Source organism: Rana temporaria, chromosome 5, assembly GCF_905171775.1.
Source record: "Rana temporaria chromosome 5, aRanTem1.1, whole genome shotgun sequence".
NCBI lineage: Eukaryota > Metazoa > Chordata > Amphibia > Anura > Ranidae > Rana > Rana temporaria.
In genome coordinates this window covers 339,889,868-339,916,942 of record NC_053493.1, presented here as the reverse complement: position 1 = coordinate 339,916,942, position 27,075 = coordinate 339,889,868, and the positions used below count along the sequence as shown (strand labels likewise).

The window sequence follows — 27,075 nt, the reverse complement described above, 5'->3', positions numbered from 1 at the left end:
AGATAGTCTTTTTACCACCTAAAAGATTCTCTGCCTTATATCCTATGCAGGATACATTTTCCAAGAGATGGGCAACCCCAGCGGTGGACGCAGCCATCTCATGTGTTAACAAATCTTTAACATGCCCTGTAGAAAACATACAGGTGTTCAAGGATCCGGTGGATAAACGCTTGGAAGCACTACTTAAAAACTCCTTCACTACTGCAGGGGCAGTAGTGCAGCCAGCTGTGGCTGCGATTGGGGTTGCACAAGCATTATCGGATCAAACTAAGCAGATGCTTAAACTTATTCCTGCCCAGCAGGCAGAAGAATTTTCTGATGTCCCTAAGGCCATACGCTTTATGGTAGATGCGATTAAAGATTCTATCCAGCAAGCGTCCCGTTTATCGTTATCCCTTATCCATATGAGAAGACTCTTATGGTTAAAGAGCTGGGAGGCCGAGCCCCCATGCAAGAAGCTCCTGGTAGGGTTCCCCTTCCATGGAGGACGACTCTTCGGAGAAGACCTGGATAAATACATTCAGACCATTTCAAGCGGCAAAAGTACTCTTTTGCCAACCAAGAAAAAGTTTCAGGGGCCTGCGTTTAAACGACAGAACTCCCCTGGGCAGGGGCCCTCTAATGCCAAACAGTATCGACGGCCTCCTGCAAGATCAAACTTTAACTTCAACAGCAAATCGCAGGGACAGGCCGCTAGAGGCAAGAAGCAGTGGTTTCGCAAACCAGCAAAACCAGCCCCCAAGCCGACCTTATGAAGGGGCGCCCCCACCCACGAGGGTGGGGGGAAGGCTGCGTCTCTTTGCAGAGGTTTGGGAGGCCAGCATTCCCGACAGATGGGTACGGTCTTCCGTGGCTACGGGCTACAAATTAGACTTCATAAGGTTTCCTCCTCCTCATTTCCAGGAGTCAAGGGTTCCAAACGATCCGGAGAAGGGAGCCGCATTAATGACGGCATTGAATCATCTACTCTCCCAGGAAGTAATAGTAGAGGTACCAGTCCTAGAACAAGGGCTGGGTTTCTACTCCAACCTATTCATCATCCCAAAGTCCAACGGAGATGTCAGGCCAATTTTGGACCTAAAGATGGTAAATGCTTACCTAAAGGTCCGCTCATTTCGGATGGAATCCGTGCGGTCAGCAGCTGCCACACTCCAAAAGGACGACTTCATGGCATCCATAGACATAAAGGATGCCTACCTTCATGTTCCAATTTATCAGCCACATCAAAGATATCTACGCTTTATGGTGGCTTTGCGTCATTTCCAATTCGTGGCGCTTCCCTTTGGGTTGGCTACGGCCCCCCGGGTGTTCACGAAGGTCCTAGCTCCAATCCTAGCCAAGCTAAGGATCCAAGGGGTCACGATCCTAGCGTACCTGGACGACCTCCTAGTCATAGATCACTCGTCTCCTGGCTTGGAACGAGCAGTGGCCCTCGCGGTCCAATACCTCGAGAGGTTCGGCTGGGTCCTAAATCGAGAAAAGTCAGCATTCCAGCCCACAAGGCAGTTGGAATATCTCGGCATGAGGTTAGACACAGAACAACAAAGGGTGTTTCTACCTCTGATGAAGGTCAAAGCCATCAAGGAATTAATCCTACTGGTTCTAAGCAAGAAAGAACCGACTATTCGCCTATGTATGCGGTTACTAGGCAAGATGGTGGCCACATTCGAGGCGGTACCGTACGCCCAGAGCCACACTCGCATCCTGCAGGCAGCCATCCTGTCAGCATGGAGCAGGAGGCCACAGGCCCTGGATATCCCTTTGCCGCTCTCATCAAGAGTCCGACAAAGTCTGTGTTGGTGGTTAGACCCTCAGAATCTTCTGAAGGGGAAGTCTTTCAGCCCAGTGGCTTGGAAGATAGTAACCACAGACGCCAGCCTGACGGGCTGGGGAGCAATTTTGGATGGTTGCACTCGACAGGGTACTTGGGCAAAGCCAGAGAGGCAGTTGCCCATCAACATCTTGGAGCTCAGAGCTGCTCGACTAGCCCTCAGGGCTTGGACGTCCAAATTGCAGGGGTTCCCGGTGAGAATTCAATCAGACAATGCCACGGCCGTGGCATACATAAATCACCAAGGGGGAACCAGGAGTCAAGCCACTCAGAGAGAGGTGAGCTTGATTCTCCTATGGGCAGAGGCTCATGTGCCCTGCATATCGGCAATATTTATCCCAGGAGTGGACAACCTTCAGGCGGACTTCTTAAGTCGCCAGACTCTGTTGCCGGGGGAATGGTCTCTACATCCACAGGTCTTTCAGACACTCTGCCAGAGATGGGGAGTGCCGGACGTGGATGTCATGGCATCGAGACTCAACAAGAAGCTAGACAGGTTCATATCCCGCTCAAGGGATCCGATGGCCTGCGGAACCGATGCGCTGGTTTGCCCTTGGTATCAGTTCAAACTTCTTTATGCATTTCCCCAGATCCAGTTACTACCCCGCCTGCTGCGCAGGATCAGGGTGGAGCACATACCAGTTATCCTGGTAGCTCCAGCATGGCCCAGAAGGGCATGGTATTCACTAATCCTGAAGATGGTAGTGGGAGACCCTTGGACTCTACCTCTACGGCCAGACCTGCTATCGCAAGGTCCGATCCTCCACCCTGCCTTACAGCATCTAAATTTGACGGCCTGGAAGCTGAATCCCTGATTCTCAGGGGTAGAGGTCTGTCTCAGAAAGTAATCTCTACCCTAATCAGAGCCAGGAAACCGGTCTCTAGGGTGATTTATTACAGGGTCTGGAAGGCCTATGTAGGCTGGTGTGAGTCCAAGCGATGTCTTCCTCGCAAATTTACCATCGATAGAGTATTAAGTTTTCTCCAGCTAGGAGTGGATAAAGGACTGGCATTAAGCACAATCAAGGGACAGATTTCAGCTTTGTCAGTGTGGTTTCAGCGGCCGCTGGCCACCCACTCGCTAGTTAAGACCTTCATTCAAGGGGTCTTACGTATTAATCCTCCAGTTAAATCCCTGCTTTGCCCGTGGGATTTAAATCTTGTTCTGTCAAGTTTACAGAAACAACCTTTTGAGCCGTTGGCTGAAATTCCTTTGGTTCTACTGACAAGGAAGTTAGTATTTTTGGTCGCCATAGTTTCTGCCAGAAGAGTATCGGAACTGGCAGCCTTATCCTGTAAGGAACCATATCTTATTTTGCATAAGGACAAGGTCGTTCTCCGCCCTCATCCTTCCTTCCTACCGAAGGTTATATCCAGTTTTCATCTAAACCAGGATTTGGTATTACCATCCTTCTTTCCTAAACCTACTTCCAGAAAGGAAGGGTTGCTGCATACCTTGGATATTGTCAGGGCCATGAAGGCCTATCTTAAAGCTACAGAAAAGATCCGGAAAACAGATGTGTTGTTCATTTTACCGGATGGGCCCAAGAAGGGGCAGGCAGCTGCAAAATCCACCATCTCAAGGTGGATTAAACAGTTAATCACTCAGGCCTACGGCTTGAAGGGGTTGCCTCCTCCGTTATCATTAAGGGCTCATTCTACTAGGGCCATGGGCGCCTCCTGGGCAGCACACCACCAGATCTCTATGGCTCAAGTTTGCAAGGCGGCAACCTGGTCTTCTGTCCACACGTTTACAAAATTCTACCAGTTGGACGTAAGAAGGAATACTGATACAGCCTTTGGGCAGGCAGTGCTGCAGGCTGCAGTTTGAGACCCTCGGATTCCGGGGGCTCCCTTTTTGAGTTAAATTTAAAATTATTTTTTTCTCAACTAAGTTGGATTTATTATGATTTGAGTATATCTCTAAATTAAATCCTTTTGTCTTTGGAAGATGTTCTCCCTCCCCTCATTGTAAGCATTGCTTTGGGACATCCCACATAGTAATGAATATGCCGCTCTGTGTCCCGTGATGTACGATAAAGAAAAAGAGATTTTTAATACAGCTTACCTGTAAAATCTTTTTCTTGGAGTACATCACGGGTCACAGAGCTCCCACCCCTCTTATGGGGACCATTTTGGGAGGCATACTGCTTGCTACAAAACTGAGGTACTCCTCCTATGGGAGGGGGTTATATAGGGAGGGGCACTTCCTGTTTGAGATTGCCAGTGTCCATCACCTGAAGGTACTCCATATAACCCACATAGTAATGAATATGCCGCTCTGTGTCCCGTGATGTACTCCAAGAAAAAGATTTTACAGGTAAGCTGTATTAAAAATCTCTTTTTTTTATGCAACATTGCTAAATGGCAAAGCTCAAAGTGAATGCGTTTTACTTTATTCCCCTTTTAAATAATACATTGCAGCACGTACAGTCAATCAGTCATCAAATGATCCACTGACCATTCCAGAGCAGCCTGCATTTTTTCCTGGCTCCTCTTCTGAAAGGATAAGTTTACTTAAATAAAAGGAAAATTAAATGCACATTTTTTTGTAGGTAAAGAAATGTGCATTTATTTGTTGTTGCAAAAGCTTGTGCTGCAGACTGTTAGTGTGAGCCGTCTTCCCCGTACATCATAAAGGCAGGCCGCTGTTTTTTAAAAAGAAATGACAGCTAGCACAGGGAACTTCTTCCTGTACTGCTGTCACAGAGAGAGCGGGGATCGCCGAGTGGCTGCAGGATCGGGAACATGTTACACCCTAAAGACAAGTGGCACATGTAACATGTTCCCAAAGGTGAACTTATCCTTTAAGTTAACTTACTGCTTGGAGGCACCCATAATTCTCCTTGACACCTCTTCCACGTTATCCAGGGAAGAGTTCTCTTCATCAATGCTAGATTTTTTTGGGCTACTTGCAAATATGATTGTTGACGCAGATCACAAAGGATAGAAGAGTTCAAGGCCTTTTCTTTTTGATCTTACAGAAGTTATAAGGTGTTGAGGTTTAGAGCCTCCTTTCTTTTTAGGCTCCTTTCACACCTAATGCCGATGTATCTCCCAGCAGGGGTCCAGTGCATCCTGGTTCGCTGTTTCAGGTCCGATTTCAGCCCGAATTTTTGGCTGAATTCAGATTTTAAACGGACCAAAAGATGCACAGGGCTCCTGTGCAAATTCGCACCAGAGCCGCATTGGGGATATGGGAACCTTCTCCATAGAGAGTCATTCACATTCTCCCGCATCCAATTCGCAATAGTGTGAACCCGGCCTGAAGGTGGTTTCGTCCTTTTTCCTTAAACTAGAAAATAAAATTCCCACCATCTCTGTCTATATCAGAAGAAAATTTCCCTTCACTGTCTGAATGTTGTTTTTGCTATATGAGTCTGTATCTCAGCCACTTTCTCAGAAAGACCATCTCTGTCTTGGAAGTTCCCAATGGTCTCCGTAAGGGGAACAGTTTCCCACGCCACCATTTCTTAAAGTGATTGTAACGTTTTTATTTATTTTTTTAACAAGAATGTCAAATGCAATTGTTTTGCACAGAACAGCTCCAATTCATCTCTTCTGGCTCCCCCCAGTGCCCCTACAGCAAGCCAGTTGTGTGGGCTCAATCATGATTTGGGCTTGACCTCACCCTCCTCACAGGCTGGGCTGACAACCGCAGGAGCCAATGACTCCCATTGTTTTGCTGTTTTCTGAAAGCGGTTTTCTGAAAGCGGTCCTGTGTGAAAAATTAGAAGTCTCCTGGCTGTGAAAAAGGAAGTGCAGCAGTGTGGTTCTCATTGTGCTGAATATTGGCCGTGACTTAAATGGATACAGGGTTCAGGGGTCAGTAGTAAGTGAGGCAGAGTTCAGTGGGTCAGTAGACTTTAGCATGTCCAGTGTGACAAGCAGGGCAAAATTTCAGGCTATACAAGAAGTGGTCAATATTGCAATTGTACACGTCTTCAAAGGCTCAAGCTGTCTGGATGCTGTATCTGCATTAGATTCCAAAAAATACAGAGCTCGCGCTAGGCTTTATTAAATGAAAGTCTGAAATTCTGCCCAAATGAAATTATTTGAACCCCCCCCCCCCCCCCCCCGGTATTAAATAGTTATTTGTAAAATAAGAATGTAAACAAATCGTTTAGAGCCGGTTCACACACAGGCGACCCGACTTTGGAGGCGATTCGGCAAGGCTATCTCAAGGCGTCTTGAGAGGCAACTTGCAAAATGACTTCAGTATTGAAGTCAATGCAAGTCACCCCGAATCGCCCCCAAAGTAGTACAGGAACCTTTTTCTAAGTCGGAGCGACTTGCGTTGCTCCTATTAGAACGGTTCCATTCACTACAATGGGACGCGACTTGTCATGCGGCTGTGTCGCCTGACGAGTCGCCCCAGTGTGAACCGAGTCTTATGTAAATGTTATGTTAAATATATAAATGTTTTTAAACTTTCAGAACAATAAAACTGCCTAAAAAACATTTTAGTTTATTTTTTAGGCAGAACAAATGAATAGTGCTTTATCTACTTTAGGCCAGCGTCAGGAAGCATCTGGGCTCATTACATAACAATTTAATATCGGTCTTGTTATAGTGGCAGCGTTGTATAATGCAGGCAGGTTTGCGTTATTATCTGCATAAAGATCAAATTGAGGTCATTTTGTTCTTGGCTCAGGAATTTAACCTAGATATAAGCACATTTGTCTCTCAGCAAACCTTATTACCCTTTTGTGGTATGAGATTTCTACCAGAATATACTGTCGTTTAGGATCTTGTAGTACAGGAGAATCTTCTTTATTTCACTCAGATGGTCATATTACTTAACCCCTTTGTGACCAGAGGGCTTTGAAACCTAGATGCTAAACCAAATTTCAGTGTCTGTATGTGCCAGTGCTTCACGATAACTCTGTAACTGATTTACCTAATAAAGATATTTATTTTTATTGTTTTTTTAAAGGCATATACAGATTTTATTTGGTACATTTTTTTAAATAAATTATTTTATGTTTTTTTGTTTCAAGCTGTTGAATCGACAAAAATATTTGAAAAACATGTAATTTACACAAAATACTAATTTAAATTTGTTAGAAAAAAAAGTTCCAAAAAATGTCTGGTCTTAAAGTGGTTGTAAATGCAGACGTTTTTTCTTCTTCTTTTTTTTTTTTTACTTTAATGCATTTTTTGCACCACCTGTGTTAATCTCGCCGCCCAGCCCCCCCCAAATACCTGTGCCCAGGAGCAGCCTCTCTCTCTCTCTCTCTCTCTCTCTCTCTCTCTCTCTCTCTCTCTCTCTCTCTCTCTCTCTCTCTCTCTCCCCCTCTCTTGGACATAGGCTATGTGGACACTCAGAAGGTAGAAGGAACTAGAATGCTGGCGAGGGACCCCAGAAGAGAAGGGTTGGGCCTGCTCTGTGCAAAAACCATTACACAGAGCAGCTAAGTATGACATGTTTGTTACTTTAAGACCACTTAAAGCGAAGTTCCACACAAAAGTGGCACTTACGCTTATATGCTCCCCCCCCCCCCCCCCCCCCCCCCCCCGGTGTCACATTTGGCATCTTTCAGGAGGGAGGGGGGAACGGGAACCCGTTTATGACAGGTCTCCTTCCCCACTTTCACAAGATGGGCCCCAGCCCCTCCTCCTTCCTCCGCCGCCGGGCCAAATAGAAAGCTCAGCACGCTTCGCGCATGTGCAGTAGGGAACCAAGAGTAAAGCCGGAAGGCTTTACTGCCTGGTTCCCTTACCAGGAGTAGCAACGGCAGCACCCGGGAGTTGATCCGAAGATCAGCTAGGGTGCTGACATTGCGGGCTCCCTGGACAGGTAAGTGCCCTAATAATAAAAGTCAGCAGGGTACAGTATTTGTAGCTGCTGACTTTTACCTTTTTTTATTTATTTTTTTAGGCTGGACCTCTTTAAGAACCAAGCCTATTTTTTTACACTTGTTTACAAGTTAAAACGTGTGTTTTTTTTTTTTCTTGCTAGAAAATTACTTAGAACCACCAAACACTATATATATTTTTGGCAGACACCTTAGAGCAGCCTTTCTCAACCAGTGTGCCGTCAGAGGTTTTCAGGTGTGCCGCGGGATCAGGGGAGAGAAGGGCTGTCAGATGAGTCAGATCTCTGATCCCCTGCTGAACTGTACATCGGCACTGTGAGAAGCTCTGTCAGCCTCAAAGGTGAAAGTAAAGTGCAGGGGAGTGTGCTGTGATCTCTGCTTCCCCCTACAGTGCAGTACCCGGCTGAATGAGGAAACTGATAGAAGCTAGATTCGTTTTAAAAGGGCTTTATACAATGTCTGTGCATGTATGTGTGTGTGCATGCATTTGTCTGTATGTGTCAGCATGTGTATGTTACTTTTAATCTGGACCCCTCCCATTCCTGTACCATCAGAACTGCTTTTGTAGGGCTTGTTTGTGATAGCAGCCAGGACTGCTGCTCCTCTGAAAAGCAATACATGCACAGATCACTTTTCAGAGGCATTTGACAGGCGGTAAAGAGGCATTATGTTGCCTCCTCACCACCTGTTTTAAGCCGTAAATGCAGCATCACTATGAGTTGCAATGCACACAGTTGCGGGGTAGTTGCAGTGCAGCCCCATTCAGCCTGGGTATACCTCCAGCAGCAGCCACAGCATGTGTACACCCCCCAGTTGCTGCCTTTGCAGCTAAAGGGGGAGAAGTGGGTGGTAAAAACGGCTCAACCATGTGGTTTTACTGCCCCTCCAACCTGACATGAGAACAAGCCCTTGGTTCACATCTGTGCGGCTGTGTGCTGCGTGTAGGGCAGCCCATTCAATTCAATGGGCTTCCCTACCCACAAAAATGCAGAGCAAGAAGTCTCCGACTTTTTTTTTTTTTTTTTAATTGCACTGCGCCAAAAGCACCCCACGTTTTCCAATGTGTGGGGGTACCATTACGAATTAACAGTACCCCTAAAGAGCAGAGCATTCGTCTGTGTGTTGAACGAGCGCGATTTTGCACGTGTTCCGTGACGCACAGTAACGTGAACCAAGTCTTGGACTGGGGTGCCTCAAGACTGAAAATACTTTTCTAAGGGCGCCCCGACTGGAAAAAGGTTGAGAAACACTGCCCTAGAGCATAAAATGAAGATTGTTGCAATACTTTGTCACACCGTATTTGTGCAGAGGTCCTACAGATGCAATTTTTTTGTGAAAAAATACACAGAAATCAGTAAAGTTAGCCCAATTTTTTTATCTATAAAGTGAAAGCTAATGTTACGCTGTCTAAATAGATACCCAACATTTCATGCTTCAAAACTGCGCCCGCTCCTGGAATGGCGACAAACTTTGGCACTTTAAAATCTCCATAGGCGACGTTTAAAAATGTCTACAGGTTACCAGTTTTGAGTTAGAGGAGGTCTTGGACTAGAATTATTGCTCTCAATCTAACAATCACAGCTATGCCTCACATGTGTGGTTTAAACACCGTTTACATATGTGGGTGCGACTTGCGTATGCTTCTGCGCACAAGCTAGAAAGGACGGGAAGCTTTAAAAAAATAAAATATTTTTAAACTGTCCCTTTAAAAACAAATTTTGGATCACTTTTATTCCTATTGCAATGAATGTAAGCATTCTTTGTAATAGAAAAAAATCATGATAGGGCCTCTTTTTAATGTGAGATCTGGGGTCAAAAAGACCTCAGATCTCACATTTACACTTAAAAGAAAATTGTCCCTTTTTTAAGGCCGGGGATCGTATCATGTCCGCCGCTTCCAACGGCTCGTGGAGAATCCGCCGCTGAGACCACTTTTATGTGAAAGCGTCTCGCCAGCCGTTGATAAAAAAAATACCGGAACTTCTGCTTTTTGGAATAACCCCTCCCTCCCCCAGTGTCACATTTGGCACCTTTCAGGGGGGTGGAGGAAGCAGATACCTGTATAATACAGTTATTTGCTCCCACTTCCGGGAATAGATCACTGTGGTGACCTATGACATGTCCAGCGCCTGCTCAGTCCCCCCGCTGTCTTCTGGGAGACCCACAGGTCCCAGAAGACGGCAGGGACCAGTGGGAATTCGCAGTGCGACTCGCGTATGCGCAGTAGGGAACCAGGAAGTGAAGCCACAAGGCTTCACTTCTGATTCCATTACCGAAGATGTCTGTATTTTAATTGAAATTCTGCAGCATGCTGGAGGCAGCGGTCAGTGTGACTCTCTGTGGTACTTTTGTACTGTAAGCAAACACATGTGATCACTATGATTGGTTGTTATGATGATCACATGATGAAAAGCTAATCGGAGTGCTTTCTGATCGGCAGTATTAGACCAGCGCTGTCAGGCTGCTTGATAATTACTGGAATGCAATCTACAGATAACGGGTGCAAGCAAACCCATTAAACTATAAAGCGTCTTGAATGTTCGTTGTTTTTATTTTTACAATAGGAACAGACATTACAGGTACTAGTAACTTACAAACTATAGAATTGCTTTTGATATTTATTAGTCAAAAAAGGTGGATTTTCTTTTTGCTTGTGTTAAACATGCTTATTTTTGTCTATTTTATTATTTCCCCCTTTTTTTTCCTTTAGAGAAGACCTCCAGATAATTCCTTTTATGTAAGAACATGCAACAAAAATCCAAAGAAAACAAAATGGTGGTACCATGGTAAGTGTAAAAGTTATTTACATCATAAACGTTTTATTTAAAAACACACAAATGCGTTTTGCTTAAATGGAATGTAAGAGCCGGTTCACACAGGGGCGACACGACTCTGGCCGCGACTTTGCCAACGCATCGCCTCATTGTGAAAGCCCTCGGAGAATGCTGGGGTAGGATTATTTCAGGTGTTTATGCGCTATTTTTAGCGCTAAAACACCTGAAATACGCCTCAGTGTGAAAGGGGCCTTAAGGTTATGTTTTATTTTGAAAATGTATAAATATTTTCTTTTTCGGTTTAGTTAACATGCCATGATGCATATGAGGTGTTTTTTGTTTTTAGAGCCAGCAAGTGGAATTCTAGGTTCCCTTTCTCATGTTTACCAGGTTAAAAGCAGAACTTCACCCGAAAAGGAAAGTTCTGCTTTTCTCCCATTAGTACAGAGCCTTGGGGGGGGGGGGGCACTTTGCTCATGCTCAGTTTTTTGTGTATTGCTAAACAGTTTGTTTTTTTCTTGGGAGGGACATTTTTTAGCACAGGGCCATTCAGCACTGTTCAGAACTGCTGGTGAGAAAAGGTATTTAGCAGTTTATATTTACTAAAATAATGGCATTTCCGTGTACTGTGGGAGACCAGATATGGTGAATGGCAGAGTCCTAGCTTTAGTAATATTTAAACTGCTTTGCTTAGTAGGAAAAAAAAAACATTTTTACAGAGCCCAGACGATAAAGCTAGGATTAAACTCGGCTAATTTTAACCCCCCCCCGCTCTGCATGCAGTTAAGCTGGCCATACATGGATCTATATTCAGCTGGTTCAGTAGGGAGGGGCCAAATTTCAATCCATGTATGGGCAGGCTGATTGTACAGAAGTCAATCTACCGATCAACTTCTGTGCAACCAGCCTGTTGGATTTTCCCCACTGGATCACCACTGCCGCTGGCTATAGCCATCAGCCCTGATCATTGTGTTCTAATGGCGGGGGAGCCTCTCTGCTGTCAAAATACAGTAGATTAGCAGGGAAGATTCCCCCTATCCACATCGAGTGTGTGAATATGGGAACCAAGTTTTTTTTTTGCATTAACCACTTAAGGACCATTTTTTGCGATACGACACTGCGTCGCTTTAACTGACAATTGCGCAAAAGTTATAGCGTCTACAAAATAGGGCATATATTTATGGCATTTTTATTATTTTTTTTCCAAAAGTTTTATTTATAAACAGAGGAGCTGGTCCCGGTCGGACCCCATCATTTACAGACATTTCAACATAGTCAGTGGAGTCAACATACAATCAAAGGCAGGCCGTAAAACATAAGGCGTAGTGGTTTCACATTTGGCATCTATCACTAGCGAGTCTCGGTGGGGCTCACGCCTTCCCAATGTGGCAGCGGGAGCCTCCACTCGAGAGCCATTACGACCTCCCTTCGCCAAGGTCGGGGCAGTCCCAGTAGATCAGCACTGTCCTTTTTAATTTGTGGAAATATCCACTTAAGTGCAAGTGTAGAGAAATAATTAAGGTCCGGGAGGCTCAGTCCTCACACCTATTTTCTTTGTTTTCCTCGAAGAATTGTAGGAGAGAGTCAAAAAGGGGTAGAGGGGAGAAGAAGAGAGAGGTGGAAATGGGGGAGGGGTAGGGGGGGGGGTGGTCCGTGCGGGCATGGGCGCCCCAAAGCGCCTTCAAAGGGCGTAATTCGCATAATGTGTTATTCAGGATTGAGAAAATTATCAGTGTGTCATATGTTGCTAGGTAGCGGTTAGTCCGTTCCTCTGAGGGATTGTCCTTCCTCTGAATATTTAAACAGATTCCATATCTGCCAGGTCTTGGTGTAAACTTCCTGCCTTTGTTGGCTAGAGAGGATCAGGTCTTCCATATAGCTGATCTCGTCTACTTTCCTGAGCCAGAGAGCTAATGTTGGCGGGTGGGGGGACTTCCAGTGAAGGGGCACGCATGCCCTAGACGCGTCCAGGAGGTGGTGGGTGATAGATTTTTTGTAAGCTCCAGCCGGAGCATCCGTCGCATGGAGTAGGAAGTACGCCGGATCATCCGGTACCATACTCTCTGCGAATTTCTGGACTATGCGGCGTACCCCCTCCCAAAACTCCCTGACCTTGGGGCAGGACCAAAAAATATGAAGGATTGTGCCCCTATCTTGTTGGCATCTCCAGCAGGTGGGATCGGAGGTAGGAAAGATTTTGCTCAGGACATCCGGGGTCCTGTACCAGCGCAGGAGGATCTTATAATTTGTCTCCTGTGTTTTGGAGCAGATGGAAGATTTGTGGGCGAATCTAAGTATATTTTGCTTTTTGGAGGGGGAGAATTGAGTATTCAGGTCGTTTTCCCACTTAGCTAGGGCCGGGATCTGATAGTCGCCAGGAGGGGTGTTCAACATAGAGTACATTAAGGAGAGTGCGTGGGGGAGTGTTCCCGTCTCAGTGCAAAGGTCCTCTAAGGTCGTATGGGAGGTCTGGGGTCCTGCGCGAGGTGGAGGGAGGCCACTCAGGAAGTGGCTCAGTTGATTTGCTCTCAGGAAGTCTAGTCCGAACGTCCCGGTGGGGTCTGTTAGTTCAGCTGCCGATTTCCATCTCCCCACAGAGCTAAAATGGGATGCCTGGAAGAGGCCGGCTTCGCCAAGATCCAAAAATTTGCGGTCTCGGAGACCCGGGTCAAATTTAGGGTGCCCTATTACCGGTCGAAGGGGGGAGTTTTGGCTGGAGAGTGAAAATTGCGTGAAGAGTCGCGCACAAGTGCTGACCGTGTTTCCGATCAGCGGACGTTTCATGAGCTGTGTAGGTAGGTCCGCTACGCACCATGGGGCCCTGAGAAGCGGTATTTCAGATTGCTCCTGCTCTATCCGAACCCAGAGTTTGGAACTGCCATGTCGGCACCAGTCTAGGAGTCGCACCAACCGTGTGGCGTAATAATATGTCCGCACGTCTGGGAGTGCCAACCCACCGTGAAGTTTCGGTAGGCAGAGTATTCCCCTCTGTATACGCGGCTTCTTACCCGCCCAAAGGTATTGGGTGAATGCTGCATGTACTTGTTTAAAATAACTCCCTGGGATGAAAATCGGAAGTGCCTGTAGGAGGTACAGGAATTTGGGCAGTACCGACATCTTCAGAACGTTGCATCTACCCACCCATGAATGGAGGCCTCCCGTCCATTGTTGAAGTAGCTTTTGGACTTCCCTCAGAAGGGGGGGGAAGTTTAGCCTGAACACTTGAGAGAAGGAGGGGGGTATGAACGTTCCCAAGTACTTCAGCGCTACAGCCGTCCAGCTAAAGCGAAAGTTACTCCTGAGGTGTGACATCAGCCTTTGTGGGATCCCCACCCCCATAGCTTCAGATTTGGTTAGATTGATCCTTAAATTAGATAATCTGCCGTATGTGTCAAATTCTTTCATTAAATGTGGTAAGGAGACGTCCGGTTTGGTAAGAGTAAACAGTAGGTCATCCGCGTATGCGGAGACTTTATACTGCGCGTCTTTGATTCTTATACCAGTGACGTCGGGGTTCATTCTCACGTGGCATAGAAAAGGTTCTAGCGTGAGTGCAAAGAGAAGGGGGGATAGGGGGCACCCCTGCCTCGTCCCATTGGTGATGTTAAAGACTTCTGAAGCCACCCCGTTGGCCCTCACCCTTGCTGTCGGATTTTTGTAGACAGCTGAGATCCAGTTCTGCATCCTGTCTTTCACCCCTATATGGGACAGCGTAGATCTCATGAACTGCCAGTCGACCCGGTCGAACGCCTTCTCGGCGTCTGTCCCCAGAAAGAGAGAGGGAGTTCCACTACTGTTCGCTACACGGAGTAGATTGAGCACTTTTGTAGTGTTGTCTCGGGCTTCCCTGGATGGCACGAACCCCACCTGGTCCAAATGGACCAGGTGTGGAAGGTGGTGTTGCAACCTATTTGCCAAGATCTTTGTGAACAGTTTAAGGTCTGTGTTCAGGAGGGAGATCGGGCGGTAGCTTCCGCATTGGGTCAGATCCTTGCCATCCTTGGGAATCACCGAAATTTGGGCTTGCAGTGTGGAGGCGTGGAATGTCCCCCCGGAGCCTAGCTCATTAAATAATTTTACCATGTGATGTTCCAAGGAAGGCAAGAGGGTTTTATAGTAGGCAATGGTTAAGCCATCAGGGCCAGGGGCTTTGCCCAATTTAGCGCCTTTTAGGGCTTGCTGTAGGTCTGGTATGGTGATAGGAGCTTCCAAGCTCTCTCTCGCCTCTTCAGACAGGGAGGGCATCAGGGACGCCGATATGTAATCCGCAGCCTTGCCTGGTTCAACCGGGGTTTTGTCAAGGTTATATAGTGAACTATAAAAGTCTCTAAATTCTTTGGTGATCAGTTGGGGCATGGAGATTTTCTTCCCCTGGTTTGATATGATACATGGTATATATGACGCGAGTCGTTGCGATTTCAGCGAATTGGCCAGCATTCTGCCACATTTGTCGCCTGACATGTATGCCTTTTGTCTACAGATTTGTAGTGCTGATTTGGCCTTAAAGCGTAAAATGTCTGTCACCTGAGAGCGTACTGTGTCAAGGTCAGCACCCAGTTGTCTAGTAGGGGTCAGTTTATGGGCGGTCTCCAAATCGTGTAGCTTATTAAGGAGCAAAGTCAGTTGTGCCGTCCTTTCACGTTTCAAGCGTGCGCCGTGCCTGATGAGTATCCCCCGGACCACCGCTTTGTGGGCTTCCCAGACAACTCCAACAGCACTGTCTTGGGTGGAGTTAGTCCTGAAATAGTGGCCTAGTTCTTCAACCACTTCACTCATGACCCCGGGGTCCTGCAAGAGACTTTCATTGAGCCTCCATACCGACCTCCGGTCATTCATGGGGTCAGATAGGGCGTAGGTCAACGCGATCGGGGCGTGGTCCGACCAGGTGATTGACCCGATGGACACGCTCCGGATCGCCTGAAGCTGTCTGTGGGGTAGTAGGAAATAATCAATCCGTGAATAGGATTGATGCGGTTTGGAGAAAAATGTATAGTCGCGTTCTCCTGCGTGTAATAGGCGCCAGGCGTCTACCAGCTGCAGGGAATGAAGGGTCCTGCCTAACCGTTTACGCAAGTCACGAGTTGTGGATGATTTCCCGGAGGATGTATCCTCGTGTGGGAGCAAAGGTATATTAAGGTCTCCCCCCACTATTAAATGACCTTCCGCAAAGTCGTGGAATTTCTCTAGTTGTTTCTTAAGGAAGACATCTTGATGCACATTGGGGGTGTATAAGTTTGCAAGGGATACCTTCCTGTCTCCTATCAGACCCTTTAAAAAAAGAAAGCGGCCGTTTTTGTCCGTCCGGACATCAAGTAGTCTCCATGGAACTCTGGCAGAAATGAGGATGGACACCCCTCTGGATTTCGCTTCCGTGTACTGAGAGTGATATGTAGTGGGGAAGTACCTGTTCTTGAGGAGGGGCAGATTGCTGGCTCTAAAATGGGTTTCCTGCAGCATTACTATGTCTGCCTTCATGCGTCGCATGTCTTGCTGGAGCATGCGTCTCTTTTCGGGCGTGTTAAGGCCCTTGGAATTTAGCGAGACCACATTGAGTGCCTCCATGCCCGCACAGGCAAGGAGGTGGGTGGATGAGAAAGGGCGGGGAGGGATAGGGTAGGTGGGAGGTGAGGTTAGGGAGGTAAGGGAGAGGGGTGGGGAGTGGGAGCTCAAGGGGGAGGGGAGGTTGGAGAGGGTTATTACAAAAAAGGGGGTATGAGGGGGAAGGAAGATAGCGTAGAAAAGGTCAGAAACAGAGGGTCTGCACTAGAGCGTGCAGCCAAAAGGGAACTACTGAGGTAGCCAAAAAAAAAAACGGCTAAAAGCACTCACCAAGCTGTCTCGGTAATTGAGTGCGGTCCTATGTGGGGTAGGGATTAGACAGGATCAGGAAGCGAGCTCCCGACCCTCTCCACCCAAACCCGGCAAAACATAACTAGTACTATATCAAAGTGCATTTAACACAGCAGAACTCAGTGAACATTTTAAACGTGGCAAAGGCAGGTAAAATAAACTATGGATATCATCATCAAATACGTGGACAGATGTATCACATTCAGTGCAGGCAATAGAGTGCAAATCAACCAGGCAATAATTACAAAGCTTAACAGGAGTGCACTCAGCGAATGCGAGAGCGGGACCCCTGTCAGGCTGAAATCAAATCACAAACCCCCACCCCTCCGCCCGCCAGGGACTCCCATCAACAAAAGCAGCAGTAGTAATAATAATGAAAATAGTCCCTCATCATCCCATAACTATTATCCCTTGATTTAGCAGGGAGCGACCCCCGGGAGTCAGTGTCTGTCTCAGGGTCAGAAATCCAGTTGGAATGCAAATCGCGCATCCATTAGCACCCCAGCTAGGTCTCCATAATCTCCCTCCCCCAGCAGGAGTCCCCACAGCCGACCCATAAAATACCCCTTCCGTTTCGGGAAGGCCAGGAATGGGTCCCCAGGGGGACAATCTCATGTCTGAGGGGTGACCAGGCAGGACATCAAGTAACGTCAGGGTCCGAGCTCATGGCCGGGGCCTCGGGGACACCCGTGGGGTAGTCACTGACAGCAGAGAAAGGAGCCCCCGTTCGGGTCGAGTTCCACAAGGGGGGCAGACGTCTGTCAGGATTGGGGTTCTCTGCCAACCTGGGGGAGACCATTCCCAAGTTCCATTATGCAGGGGACTTGGCAGGCAATGGGAGACACACTAGGAGGGGGGTGAGGGCTTCCGCTACAGATCACGGGTCAGCTCCGGAATCTGTGAAGTAGTGGGGACGTGGGAGTAAGGGAGCATGGCGGGCATGAAAGAAAACAGCGGGGGGGGGGGGGGGGTTCGGCAATGCGGGGGGTCAGGAATACAAGGCCTACTCACGGTGTGCTTCCCCTCTGACCGATTGGCGTCGTCTTCTGGCTCTCTGCTGTCGGGGCTGCAGCGGGTCACGGTAAGCCGCCGGACCTGAGCGTCCGATCTGGCGGGGGAGAAGTTGGAGCCAATCAGGGACCGGGATGGGTTCTGCCTCCATAAAACGGAACAGAGCTGGGAGGTCCGCTGCCGTCTGGAGTGCGAAGGCTCTGGACTCCTTCCTGAAGGTAACGGCCAGGGGGTAGCCCCATCTGTACGTATGGCCGGTTTGGCGGGCCAGTTCCAGGAGAGGCCGCAGCATCGCCCTGCGCCGCAGTGTAGCCCTGGAAAGGTCCGGCATAATCTGGACTCTCGAGCCTTCCACTTCCAGCTCTTCCTGCTCCCACGCGCTCCGCAGGATGGCCTCCCTCGTGACATAGCGGTGTATGCGGCAAATTATATCCCGCGGTCTGTCCGGGTCTGTCGGTTTGGGGCCCAGTGCTCTGTGCGCCCTGTCCAGTTCGATGGCCGCGTCGGGGTCTCCCAGGACTGCTCTGAAAATTCCTGTGACTCGCGCCCCGACGTCCTCTCGTTCCGTCGATTCCGGTACCCCCCGGAGCCGCAGATTATTGCGGCGGCTCCGGTCCTCGACGTCTTCCAAATGGAGTTGCAGGGAGATGGCAGTGTCCCGGTGTTGATCTCGGGCATGTTCAAGAGCCGTGACCCGGGCCTCCAGGGAGGATAGTGAGTTTTCCCCTGTCGTCACACGGTCAGCTAGGCCGGGCACCTCTCCCCTCACCTCCTGGATGTCCCGTCTGTGTGTCTCCTCGAGCCGGAGAATCAAGGCCTCTATATCGCTGCGGGTGGGGAGAGCCTGGAGAAGCACCCTGATGTCATGGTCCAGGTCGCCCAGCTCCGGTACCTGTGGGGAGAGCATCTCGTCTAGCGGGGTCTCCGGGGGTAGGGTCCGTGGTGTATCAAGGGGGGCTGTAGGTTCCACAGCGTCCGGTACCTGGATCTCCTCACCAGGCCCACGTGGAGGGCCTCGTGGCGTCTGCGGGTCTCCTCTGGGGGAAAGCTCTTGAATGAGCTTAAAGTACTTCTGGATTTCCCCAGAAATCTTGCCAGCTGGGGTCCCCTTCGTCGTCGCCCTAGTTTTGTACTTTTTGGCAGAGTACATGCCGGTGTCAAATGTGTTTTTTGCCAGGAATTGGGGGATCAGGCCAGGAGCTCTTGAAAAACGTGTCTTCACTCGTCCATGTCCAGGCCACGCCCCCCGGCATTTTTATTATTAATTGTTTTTTTTTTTGTTTTTTTTACTAGTAATAGCAGTGATAAGTGTTATTTTTATTTATTTTTTGCGGGATTTCTGCGGACAGATCAGACACTTCAGTGCTATGAAAATGCCCTGACTACTGTATAAATGACACGGGCAGGGAAGGGGTTAACATTAGAGGGCAATCAAGGAGTTAGTTGTTTCTAACTGTGGGGGGATGGGACTGACTGGGAGTACAGAGAGGTTGCTGTTCCTGATCACTAGGAACAGACGATCACTCTGTACTTCCCTGTCAGAACGGGGATCTGTTTGTTTACATTGCTAGATCACCGTTCTAGCTCTCTGTGGAGCAATCGTGGGTGGCTGGCAGACATCCCTTCCACGCGCATCAGCTACCCTGCTGTGCAGGGGGCGCATGCCTGCTATAGCTGTTAAAAAGAGTGCTGTACCAGTAAGTGATTTTGTAGGAACGAGCCGACCTGCCGCGGTATGACGGCGGCTGGTTGACAAGTGTTTTTTTTCCCTTTTATGGTTCTTTAATACTTGCTGTCCAACTGGACATGTTAAGTGCTGTTCACAATTGGGTACATTTTTTATTGCATACGGAGATTGCCCTATTCTTTCTACTGAGACAAGAACTATGTATCGCTCAAAGCCATTAAAGGGGTTGTAAAGCTTTGTGTTTTTTCACCTTAATGCATCCTATGCATTAAGGTGAAAAAACACCTTGCTGTCTCCTTCCCTCCCGAGCCCCCGTTTTTACTTACCTGAGCCCCGAATCTCCGTGGGCGCGATCCCTCAATGATTTCCCCCTCTTCATTGGATGAATGATAGCAGCGCAGCTATTGGCTCCTGCTGCTGTCAATCAAATCAATGACGTGGCGCGCCAGGGGTGGGGCCGAGTGATACAGTCGGCGGCTACGGCCGCCGACTGTATCACACCGAAGCGCGACCTCAAGCTTAGCCCCTTGGTAGAGCTTTCCCAGAGGGGGCTTAGCTGTTGTGGGGAGGAGCTGAGACATCTGCCGAGGGGCCCCAGAAGACGAGGATCGGGCCACTCTGTGCAAAACAAACTGTACAGTGGTGGTAAGTATGATATGTTATTAAAAAATCATACAACCCCTTCAAAGAGAAAATATAGTCTTCCTCTTTAATTGTACCTACAGGTAAGCCTAGTATAAGATGTCTACTAGCCCATTATGCCTTTGTCTTGCAGGTTGTTTTATTTTTTATTTTTTTGGAGGTTTACAACCTCTTTAAGTTCTTGGCATTGGGTTCTGTGAGATAACACAGTTATCTCTATTCTATATGTGATGCTTTATAATACTTTCTATCACTACATACAGTACATGATTGTTGTATATGTTCATAAGGTATTTTCTTTTTCTTTTTTTTTGCTGGATATCTAACAGATGTTATGGCAATTTGTGTACTTTGGCTCAAATTTGTATGGTTTCTCCTTTTTAATAAACAGATTGAAATAGAAAAAAATATCAACTGTTTTTCTTTAAAGATGAATTCCAGGTATGATAGTTTTTACATAGTTAGTTACCTTGATCAAGATTCAATCAATGAAAGTGTGTATGTGCCATGGACCTGCGAGATCCCCATGGAAACTGGAAAACACTGTAGTAGGCTCCACTACTACAGTGTTCTCCACTAGATTCTGGGTCTTGTGCTGAGTGGCTGCCCTGCTGTGTTGTGAACACAGGAGGTCACTGGCTCGGCCCAGGCCCCATTCAAAGAACCCTTTGCATTCCCACTAGGGAGCAAATTGTTCTCTGATTGTATAAGGTAACAATTGTGATGCCCCGTCTCTTCACCTCTTGCAAACAGAATGCTTTGCATTTTTTGAGAAGATGCCGAGTGTTTGCTAAATGGCACGTGTGCTTAGCAAGCAACCTCCTGTGTTCAGTAAGCAGCAGTGCAGCTGCTCAGCAAGGACCTGGAAGCTAGTAGTAATTGCTGTAGTAGTGGTGCCTATTGCAGTGATTTCCTTTTTGGGGGTCATCCCACAGGCATAGCACATGCATACTTTTGGACTAATGTAACTATGTAATAATTGCTATACCTGGAATTCAGCTTTAAACTAGCAGGCCTGGCTGGTAGAGGGGGTTAGTGGCTTCATATTGAAGAGGATTAAAGGAGAAGTTTAGCCAAAGCTATTTTAACTGTAATTCTTTAATGGATCACATGAGTGCAGTTTGTTTTGTACTCCTGTGATCTGTTTTCAGCCAACCATAGGCTGATGTCACATAGCGGGTCCAAGTTCTAAAAATATCCATGTGGTCAGGATCCACCAAGAAGCCTGAATCAGCAACTTGCTCAGCCTCTCGGTAATCCGCAGAGAGCCGCTGGCTGATAGTACACGGTCTCTGCTCCCATAACACTGAGAACAGAGCGATCAGCGGTCTTTGACCACTCAGTTCTTAGTGCAGAGCTGGCGGACAACTGCAGCATTTGATTAAAGCCACATCCACCTAGGTGAGTCTAAATGTTTGTTTGTTTTTTTCCTAATTTCTCTTCTTCTCCTATAATCCACTTAAAACCAGTATTTCAGTACAGTTTTTAATATGCAGAAGTTTTGGAACCCCTGACAATTTCCATGATTGTTATTGATAAATATTTGGGTGTTTGGATCAGCAATTTCATTTTGATCTATCAAATAACTGAAGGACACAGTAATATTTCAGTAGTGAAATGAGGTTTATTGGACTAACAGAAAATGTGCAATATGCATCAAAATGAAATTAGACAGGTGCATAAATTTGGGCACCCCAACAGAAAAAAATCATTCATATTTAGTAGAGCCTCCTTTAGCAGAAATAACAGCCTCTAGACGCTTCCTATAGCCTGTAATGATTGTCTGGATTCTGGATGAATGTATTTTGGACCATTTCTCCTTACAAACATCTCCAGTTCAGTTTGATGGTTGCCGAGCATGTACAGCCTGCTTCAAATCACCCCACAGATGTTCAATGATATTCAGGTCTGGGGACTGTGATGGCCATTCCAGAACATTGTACTTGTTCCTCTGCATAAATGCCCAAGTAGATTTTGAGCCGTGTTTTGGGTCGTTGTCTTGTTGAAATATCCAGCCCCGGCGTAACTTCAACTTTGTGACTGATTCCTCAACATTATTCTCAAGAATCTGCAGATATTGAGTGGAATCCATGCGACCCTAAACTTTAACCAGATTCCCAGTACCGGCCACACAGCCCCACAGCATGATGGAACCTTCACCAAATTTTACTGTGGGTAGCAAGTGTTTTTCTTGGAATGCTGTGTTCTTTTGCCGCCATGCATTATGCCCCTTGTTATGACCAAATAACTTTGTTTCATCAGTCCCCACAGCACCTTATTCCAAAATGAACCTTGCTTGTTCAAATGTGCTTTTGCATACCTCAAGCGACTCGGTTTGTGGTGTGTGTGCGCAGAAAAGGCTTCTTTCCCATCACTATCCCATACAGCTTCTCCCTGTCAAAGTGCGCTGAATTGTTGAAGGATGCACAGTGTCACCATCTGCGCAAGTTGATGTTGTAGGTGGTCCGTGGGCTGTTTTTGACCGTTATCACCATCCTTCACCTCTCCAATATTTTCTGGCCTTAACAAGAACTGTGCCTGTGGTCTTCCATTTCCACAATATGTTCCTCACAGTGCACACTGACAGCTTATATCTCTGCCATACCTTTTTGTAGCCTTCCCCTAAACTATAATTTAGAACAATCTTTGATTTCTGGTTGTTTTGAGGCCCCCAAGTTGCCACTTTTCCAAGGCGAAACATGCAATTGGCCACCTTAAAAACCTTTTCTCATGATTGGATGCACCCGTCTATGAAGTTCAAGGCTTAATGAGCTCTCCAAACCAATTGTGTGTTTCAATTAATCAGTGCTAAGTAGTTACAGGTAATCAAATCAACAAAATGACAAGGGTGCCCAAATTTATGCACCTGCCTAATTTTGTTTTGATGCATATTGCGCATTTTCTGTTAATCCAATAAACCTCATTTCACTACTGAAATATTACTGTGTCCTTCAGTTATTTGATAGATCAAAATGAAATTGCTGATCCAAACACCCAAATATTTATAAATGACAATCCTGAAAATTGTCAGGGGCTCCTAAACTTTTGCATACAACTGTATATACATTATAGCCTAAACTGCATGACTTCTTTCTGCTTGTGTATTGGTTTTTATGTCTGTCAGATTTTGCTGCACATTATATTCTGTCTTGTTTTTCTGTTGAAAGATGACACATGTTGATGCCAGTTTCAAGATCCCCCTAGAAGAAGATATCCTACTGAATACATGAGCACTTTGATCCTTCAGGTCTTTGAACTTTAAACTTTGACTGAAGGTGACCGAATGAAATGAAGACTACTTCCTTTTTACTGCATTTTTACTAGTGTGCATTGTGGCGCATGTTGATAGCTGTCTCAGCACATGCAGCTGACATGCTTTGTTAGTCATACTGGATAAATGCAGATGGCAGGACAAAATTCCATTTTACTTTCTCTTACGCTTTCCAAGATTTCCCAGGTCCTCATGTATTGTGCAATAACGATGATAAATGCATGAACGGGCCTCCTGGATATGTTTACCAAATGCATCGGGATAAGAAGGCTTCCAGCATTACATTGCCATCCATGACACCGGGATACCTTGCACTGTGATCGTGAAAATGGCTCCGTGGTTGAACATGTTTGACCTCAAGGACTGCGAAACAGGAACTCTGTATATTTATTACCTTGTTTCCTTTATGTCGGGTGGCTTTGTGAATGGACAGGTACAAGAATATCAATCCCATGCAGTAAAGTATATAACTGTATATAGCTGTTGATGCAGTTTAGAGTATAGTGTGTGAGATATGCTAGGTTCTAGATAACATTAGTGGACAACTTACCTGTGCACACCTGACACAGTCATTTTGTGGACTCGGACACCACCCACGATTCCTTGGTTTCTTTTTTTTTAGTGGGGGAAAAAGAGGCAGTGTTAAGTTCAAGAACAGTCCACAAATCTCCACCGGGAAGGTCTCAATTACTTTTACTGTGGGTGTGACGAGGCTTATTTTGTTTTCTGTAAGCCAGCTTTGTTACTTCAGCCCACATATTTCTCCATATACTCCAATGGAGAGTCTAGTAATGGACCAGTGATACTACTCTTATCACTCACATCCTGTTTGGTCATGAGCCTCCGTTATCAAAGTGTCTGGTGAAGGAGCTATTGTCTGTGTTATCCATAGTAAACATTTCATTTCCCTCTTTAGTATGGGAGTGTGGAAAGATGTCTCTGGTTGCTATGGATAGACCAGATTTTTTTCAAATCCTGCCTCATTCCATCCAAAACAGAGCATTAATTTTAGGCAGGGTTGCTCTTTCCCCTCAGCCTTTCGGCATAATAGGGAGCTGGAGACATGGGTAAATTGGCAGGCTGCAATTTGATGCACAATTTGGGCCTACATAAAGGTGGCACCATTGTATATAGGTGAGGGTAAAACTATTCAGGGCTTTATATGAGAATTGGTGGCAGACTTATCTAGGCCTGGGTACCACATCTAGCTTTTTCTTTTCATTCATGTTTAGTTATGTTTTCATCAGCTTGAGCCCTGCTCTGTCAAGTATTTGTTGGGAAAAAAAAAACACATTTGTCACTTTTTTTTTCTGGTCATTGTTGTAAGTCATGATTAATGTAATACAAAATCTTATTTAGAGAGAGAACCTTGTCATATATAATTTTTTTGTCTTCATTCCTAAAAACAGTAGAACCCTTAAAGTCAAATTGAGGTATCTTTTTCGAGAAATGAGATGAAATTTTTTCTTAACCCAAGCAATTCAGCCAACTCTCTCTTTCTCATTTTTTAAATCGGTTTATAGTTGATAGTTGTTTTCACAAAAAAAAAAAAAACTTTTTATACAGTACTGACTTAGTTCAGCTCTTATAGCAAGATCGCAGTCTATGGCTTACATTTACGTATATAATACCAAGGCTGTTAGTAATGTTTAGTGATTATATTTCCAGAGCCATCATTTCAAATAATTGTAGTGTGTGTAAAGGCAAGGTTTTAGCTTTGAATGGAATGTAGAAGGGTTAGACCCTCCGCCAAGTTTTCATTGCAGTCTGTGTCCATGATGTGGCGATTCACCCCTCCCTATTTGTCTTGATGACCATTGTGACTGAAACAAAATGGAAATCCTAAATTTCAGAGCTATAAAAGCAATAGATGAGGGGAAGTCTTCCAAATGAGACAAATGTTCGGTTGAGAGTTTTACAAGATGGGATTTCCTTCAACTTCCTGTTGTGTCTGGAGGAATTTGAGGTATACTGAATATCCCCAGCAAGACGCAAACTGCAAAAAATCTAATGGGCTTTTTAACCCTTCTACATTCTATTCAAAAAAGTTTTTTTTGCTCTTCATACACGTTAAAGCTTTAAAATATACTTTACATATGCCAAAATGATTTTTGTCCTTCACTAACTTGTGAGACCGCTGTGTTCGTGCCGAGACCTTCCTGTCTCATACCCGGAACACATTAGAGTCTATCTGATCTGCCGTTCAGAGAAAGCAATGTATTCTAGCAATGAATACAAAGCTTCCTCTGATTGATTGAGTCAGAGAGGCAGGCTGATGATATCACAAGCTCTGACTTAGCCAATCAGAGGAAGCTTTGTATTCATTGCTAGAATACATTGTTTTCTCTGAACGGCTGAGCTGCACTCAGACAGACTATTGTGTTCGGGGCATGAGACGAGAAGGTATCGCTCGAACCCAGAACACAGCTCGGTATACTGTATATAGATAGCATCAGCTACTTACAGTATATACCGCACATCTAGGGACATCGTTTGTTTGGGCCAGCTTGGCCCAAAAATACTATGTAAAGTGTATTAAATGTTGAGCTTTAATGAAGATGCCACATATGAATTGTCGTTGCTAGATGCAAGCATCCTATAAAACGTTATTGGTTGGGTGTAAAATAACTCATTTTACTTACACAATGAAAACCTGTCTTTCTCAGTTACCACCATTTATTAAAGTGTTCAGATTGTATTTGACTTTCCAACTTTTTATTGAAAGTGGATGGTCTAAAAAAGACTGTAGGGCTTCAGGAATCCAGTACACTACTTTTATTCCAGTTCTTTAGATTAGCCAGTAAATAGTTATCAGTGTCTAATCTTGCACCATGTTAGCCATTCACAAATGTGGCCTTAAACTGCTGCCTTTTCATTGGCTAACTTCTCAATAAAAAGTATTCTAAACCGGGTATCTTTGTTGACAGGCTGTTGAAAGGAAAAAAGGGTTATGACTGTTAAGCATTTTTGGCCTTTGCAAAGTCAGCCCCCCAAATGGAACAGTTTGATGTTACTTAGATAACGCTAAAACTTGTCGTTTTGCACCACAACAGTCTTACTCTTCTGTACTCCTTAAATTAGTTACCAAAAATATATCTGCATAGACAGGGATGTTTTCAAGAATGATGGGTGACTGCGATCTGTCCTTGAGCAAGTCTGTGTAGCTCTGTGACCTGGTACAATTCTCCCCTGGCTATTAAAGTGGAACACACATTGTACTTTGCATCAATACTCTTCTAGCTATGGGCCTACTTGAAGTGAGATTTTCCAACAGGAGATACTCAAAATCAGGAGTATATTTTACCATTATCTGCCTGCTAAGCATATGTATAAGACTACAAAACAACCAATTTGTGCATCTGTTGCACACAATCCGATTGTACAAGTGGGATAAAAAAGCCTCCCCTAGCTGAACACTATTATAATTGTCATTTTAAATTGTTTTTAAAACTTTCCTAGTTGATTGATCTTTTCTTTTGGTTGGAAATGGAACTTTTATCAGATGTGTGTCACACTTATCAAATGTCAGCAGAGTAGTCACAGGTGAGTCTTGGCATACTATTGAGGGACGGCAAGACGCATCGCCACTCGTCATCCTCCACTGGACATCTGCGCTCATTCTGTAGTTTATAGGCTCCATTCTCCTTGTATTTAAAGAAAATGAAAATATATTTATTATAAATTAATATTTGTTCAGACGTCTGAATGTGACACAGTTGTATCTGTGATTCTGTAGTATAGAAGCTATTACGGCTTCTTTACACAATATGCAGAACACTCTCAAGTGAAACACTGTGACCAGTTATTGTCTTGTCCAGGCTATTGAGTGATCTTTAGACTTTGAATGAAGGAGGCAGAGCAGAGCTGGCAGCTATGAAAGTCTCTTGACACCAGAAAATGCTGTTGCTCTAATCCAACTAATTGTTGGGTTTTATGGAATATTCTTGGTCAAATAAATTATTTTCCATATGTTATCACTGTTTTATGTTTGGTTAATATTTAATATAATAGTCTTTTTATCCTAAGGCAGTACAGCTTTGAGCAGCCAATCGGTTGTCGTCTTTCAGTGCCCTGAATCCCACACATGCATAAGGTTCAGGACTTGATACATTGGTCACAGTGGTTTTGTTTTTGGTACAACAGCTTGCTACGGCTTCATTAAAACTTGGCTAGAGCTGGCCACACTCTCT

The 27,075-nt window shown here is 45.7% G+C and overlaps 1 protein-coding gene across 2 annotated transcripts in view; it reads left to right on the top strand.

The window, feature by feature from the left end:
* UBE2W (ubiquitin conjugating enzyme E2 W) overlaps positions 1 to 26,859 on the top strand; it is a 73,317-nt gene extending 46,458 nt beyond the window's left edge. The window contains exons 5-7 of one of the 2 annotated variants that reach the window (XR_005749521.1): positions 10,361 to 10,436; positions 22,782 to 24,704; positions 24,739 to 26,859. Coding sequence is in view for 1 of the 2 variants with exons in the window: in XM_040354431.1 (XP_040210365.1) it covers positions 10,361 to 10,436; positions 22,782 to 22,795 (90 nt within the window). In the remaining variant the exon portion in view is untranslated. Of the gene's footprint in view, positions 1 to 10,360; positions 10,437 to 22,781 lie in introns of both variants that reach the window. The other variant, XM_040354431.1, reaches the window with a different exon arrangement.
* Positions 26,860 to 27,075: the final 216 nt, after the last annotated feature.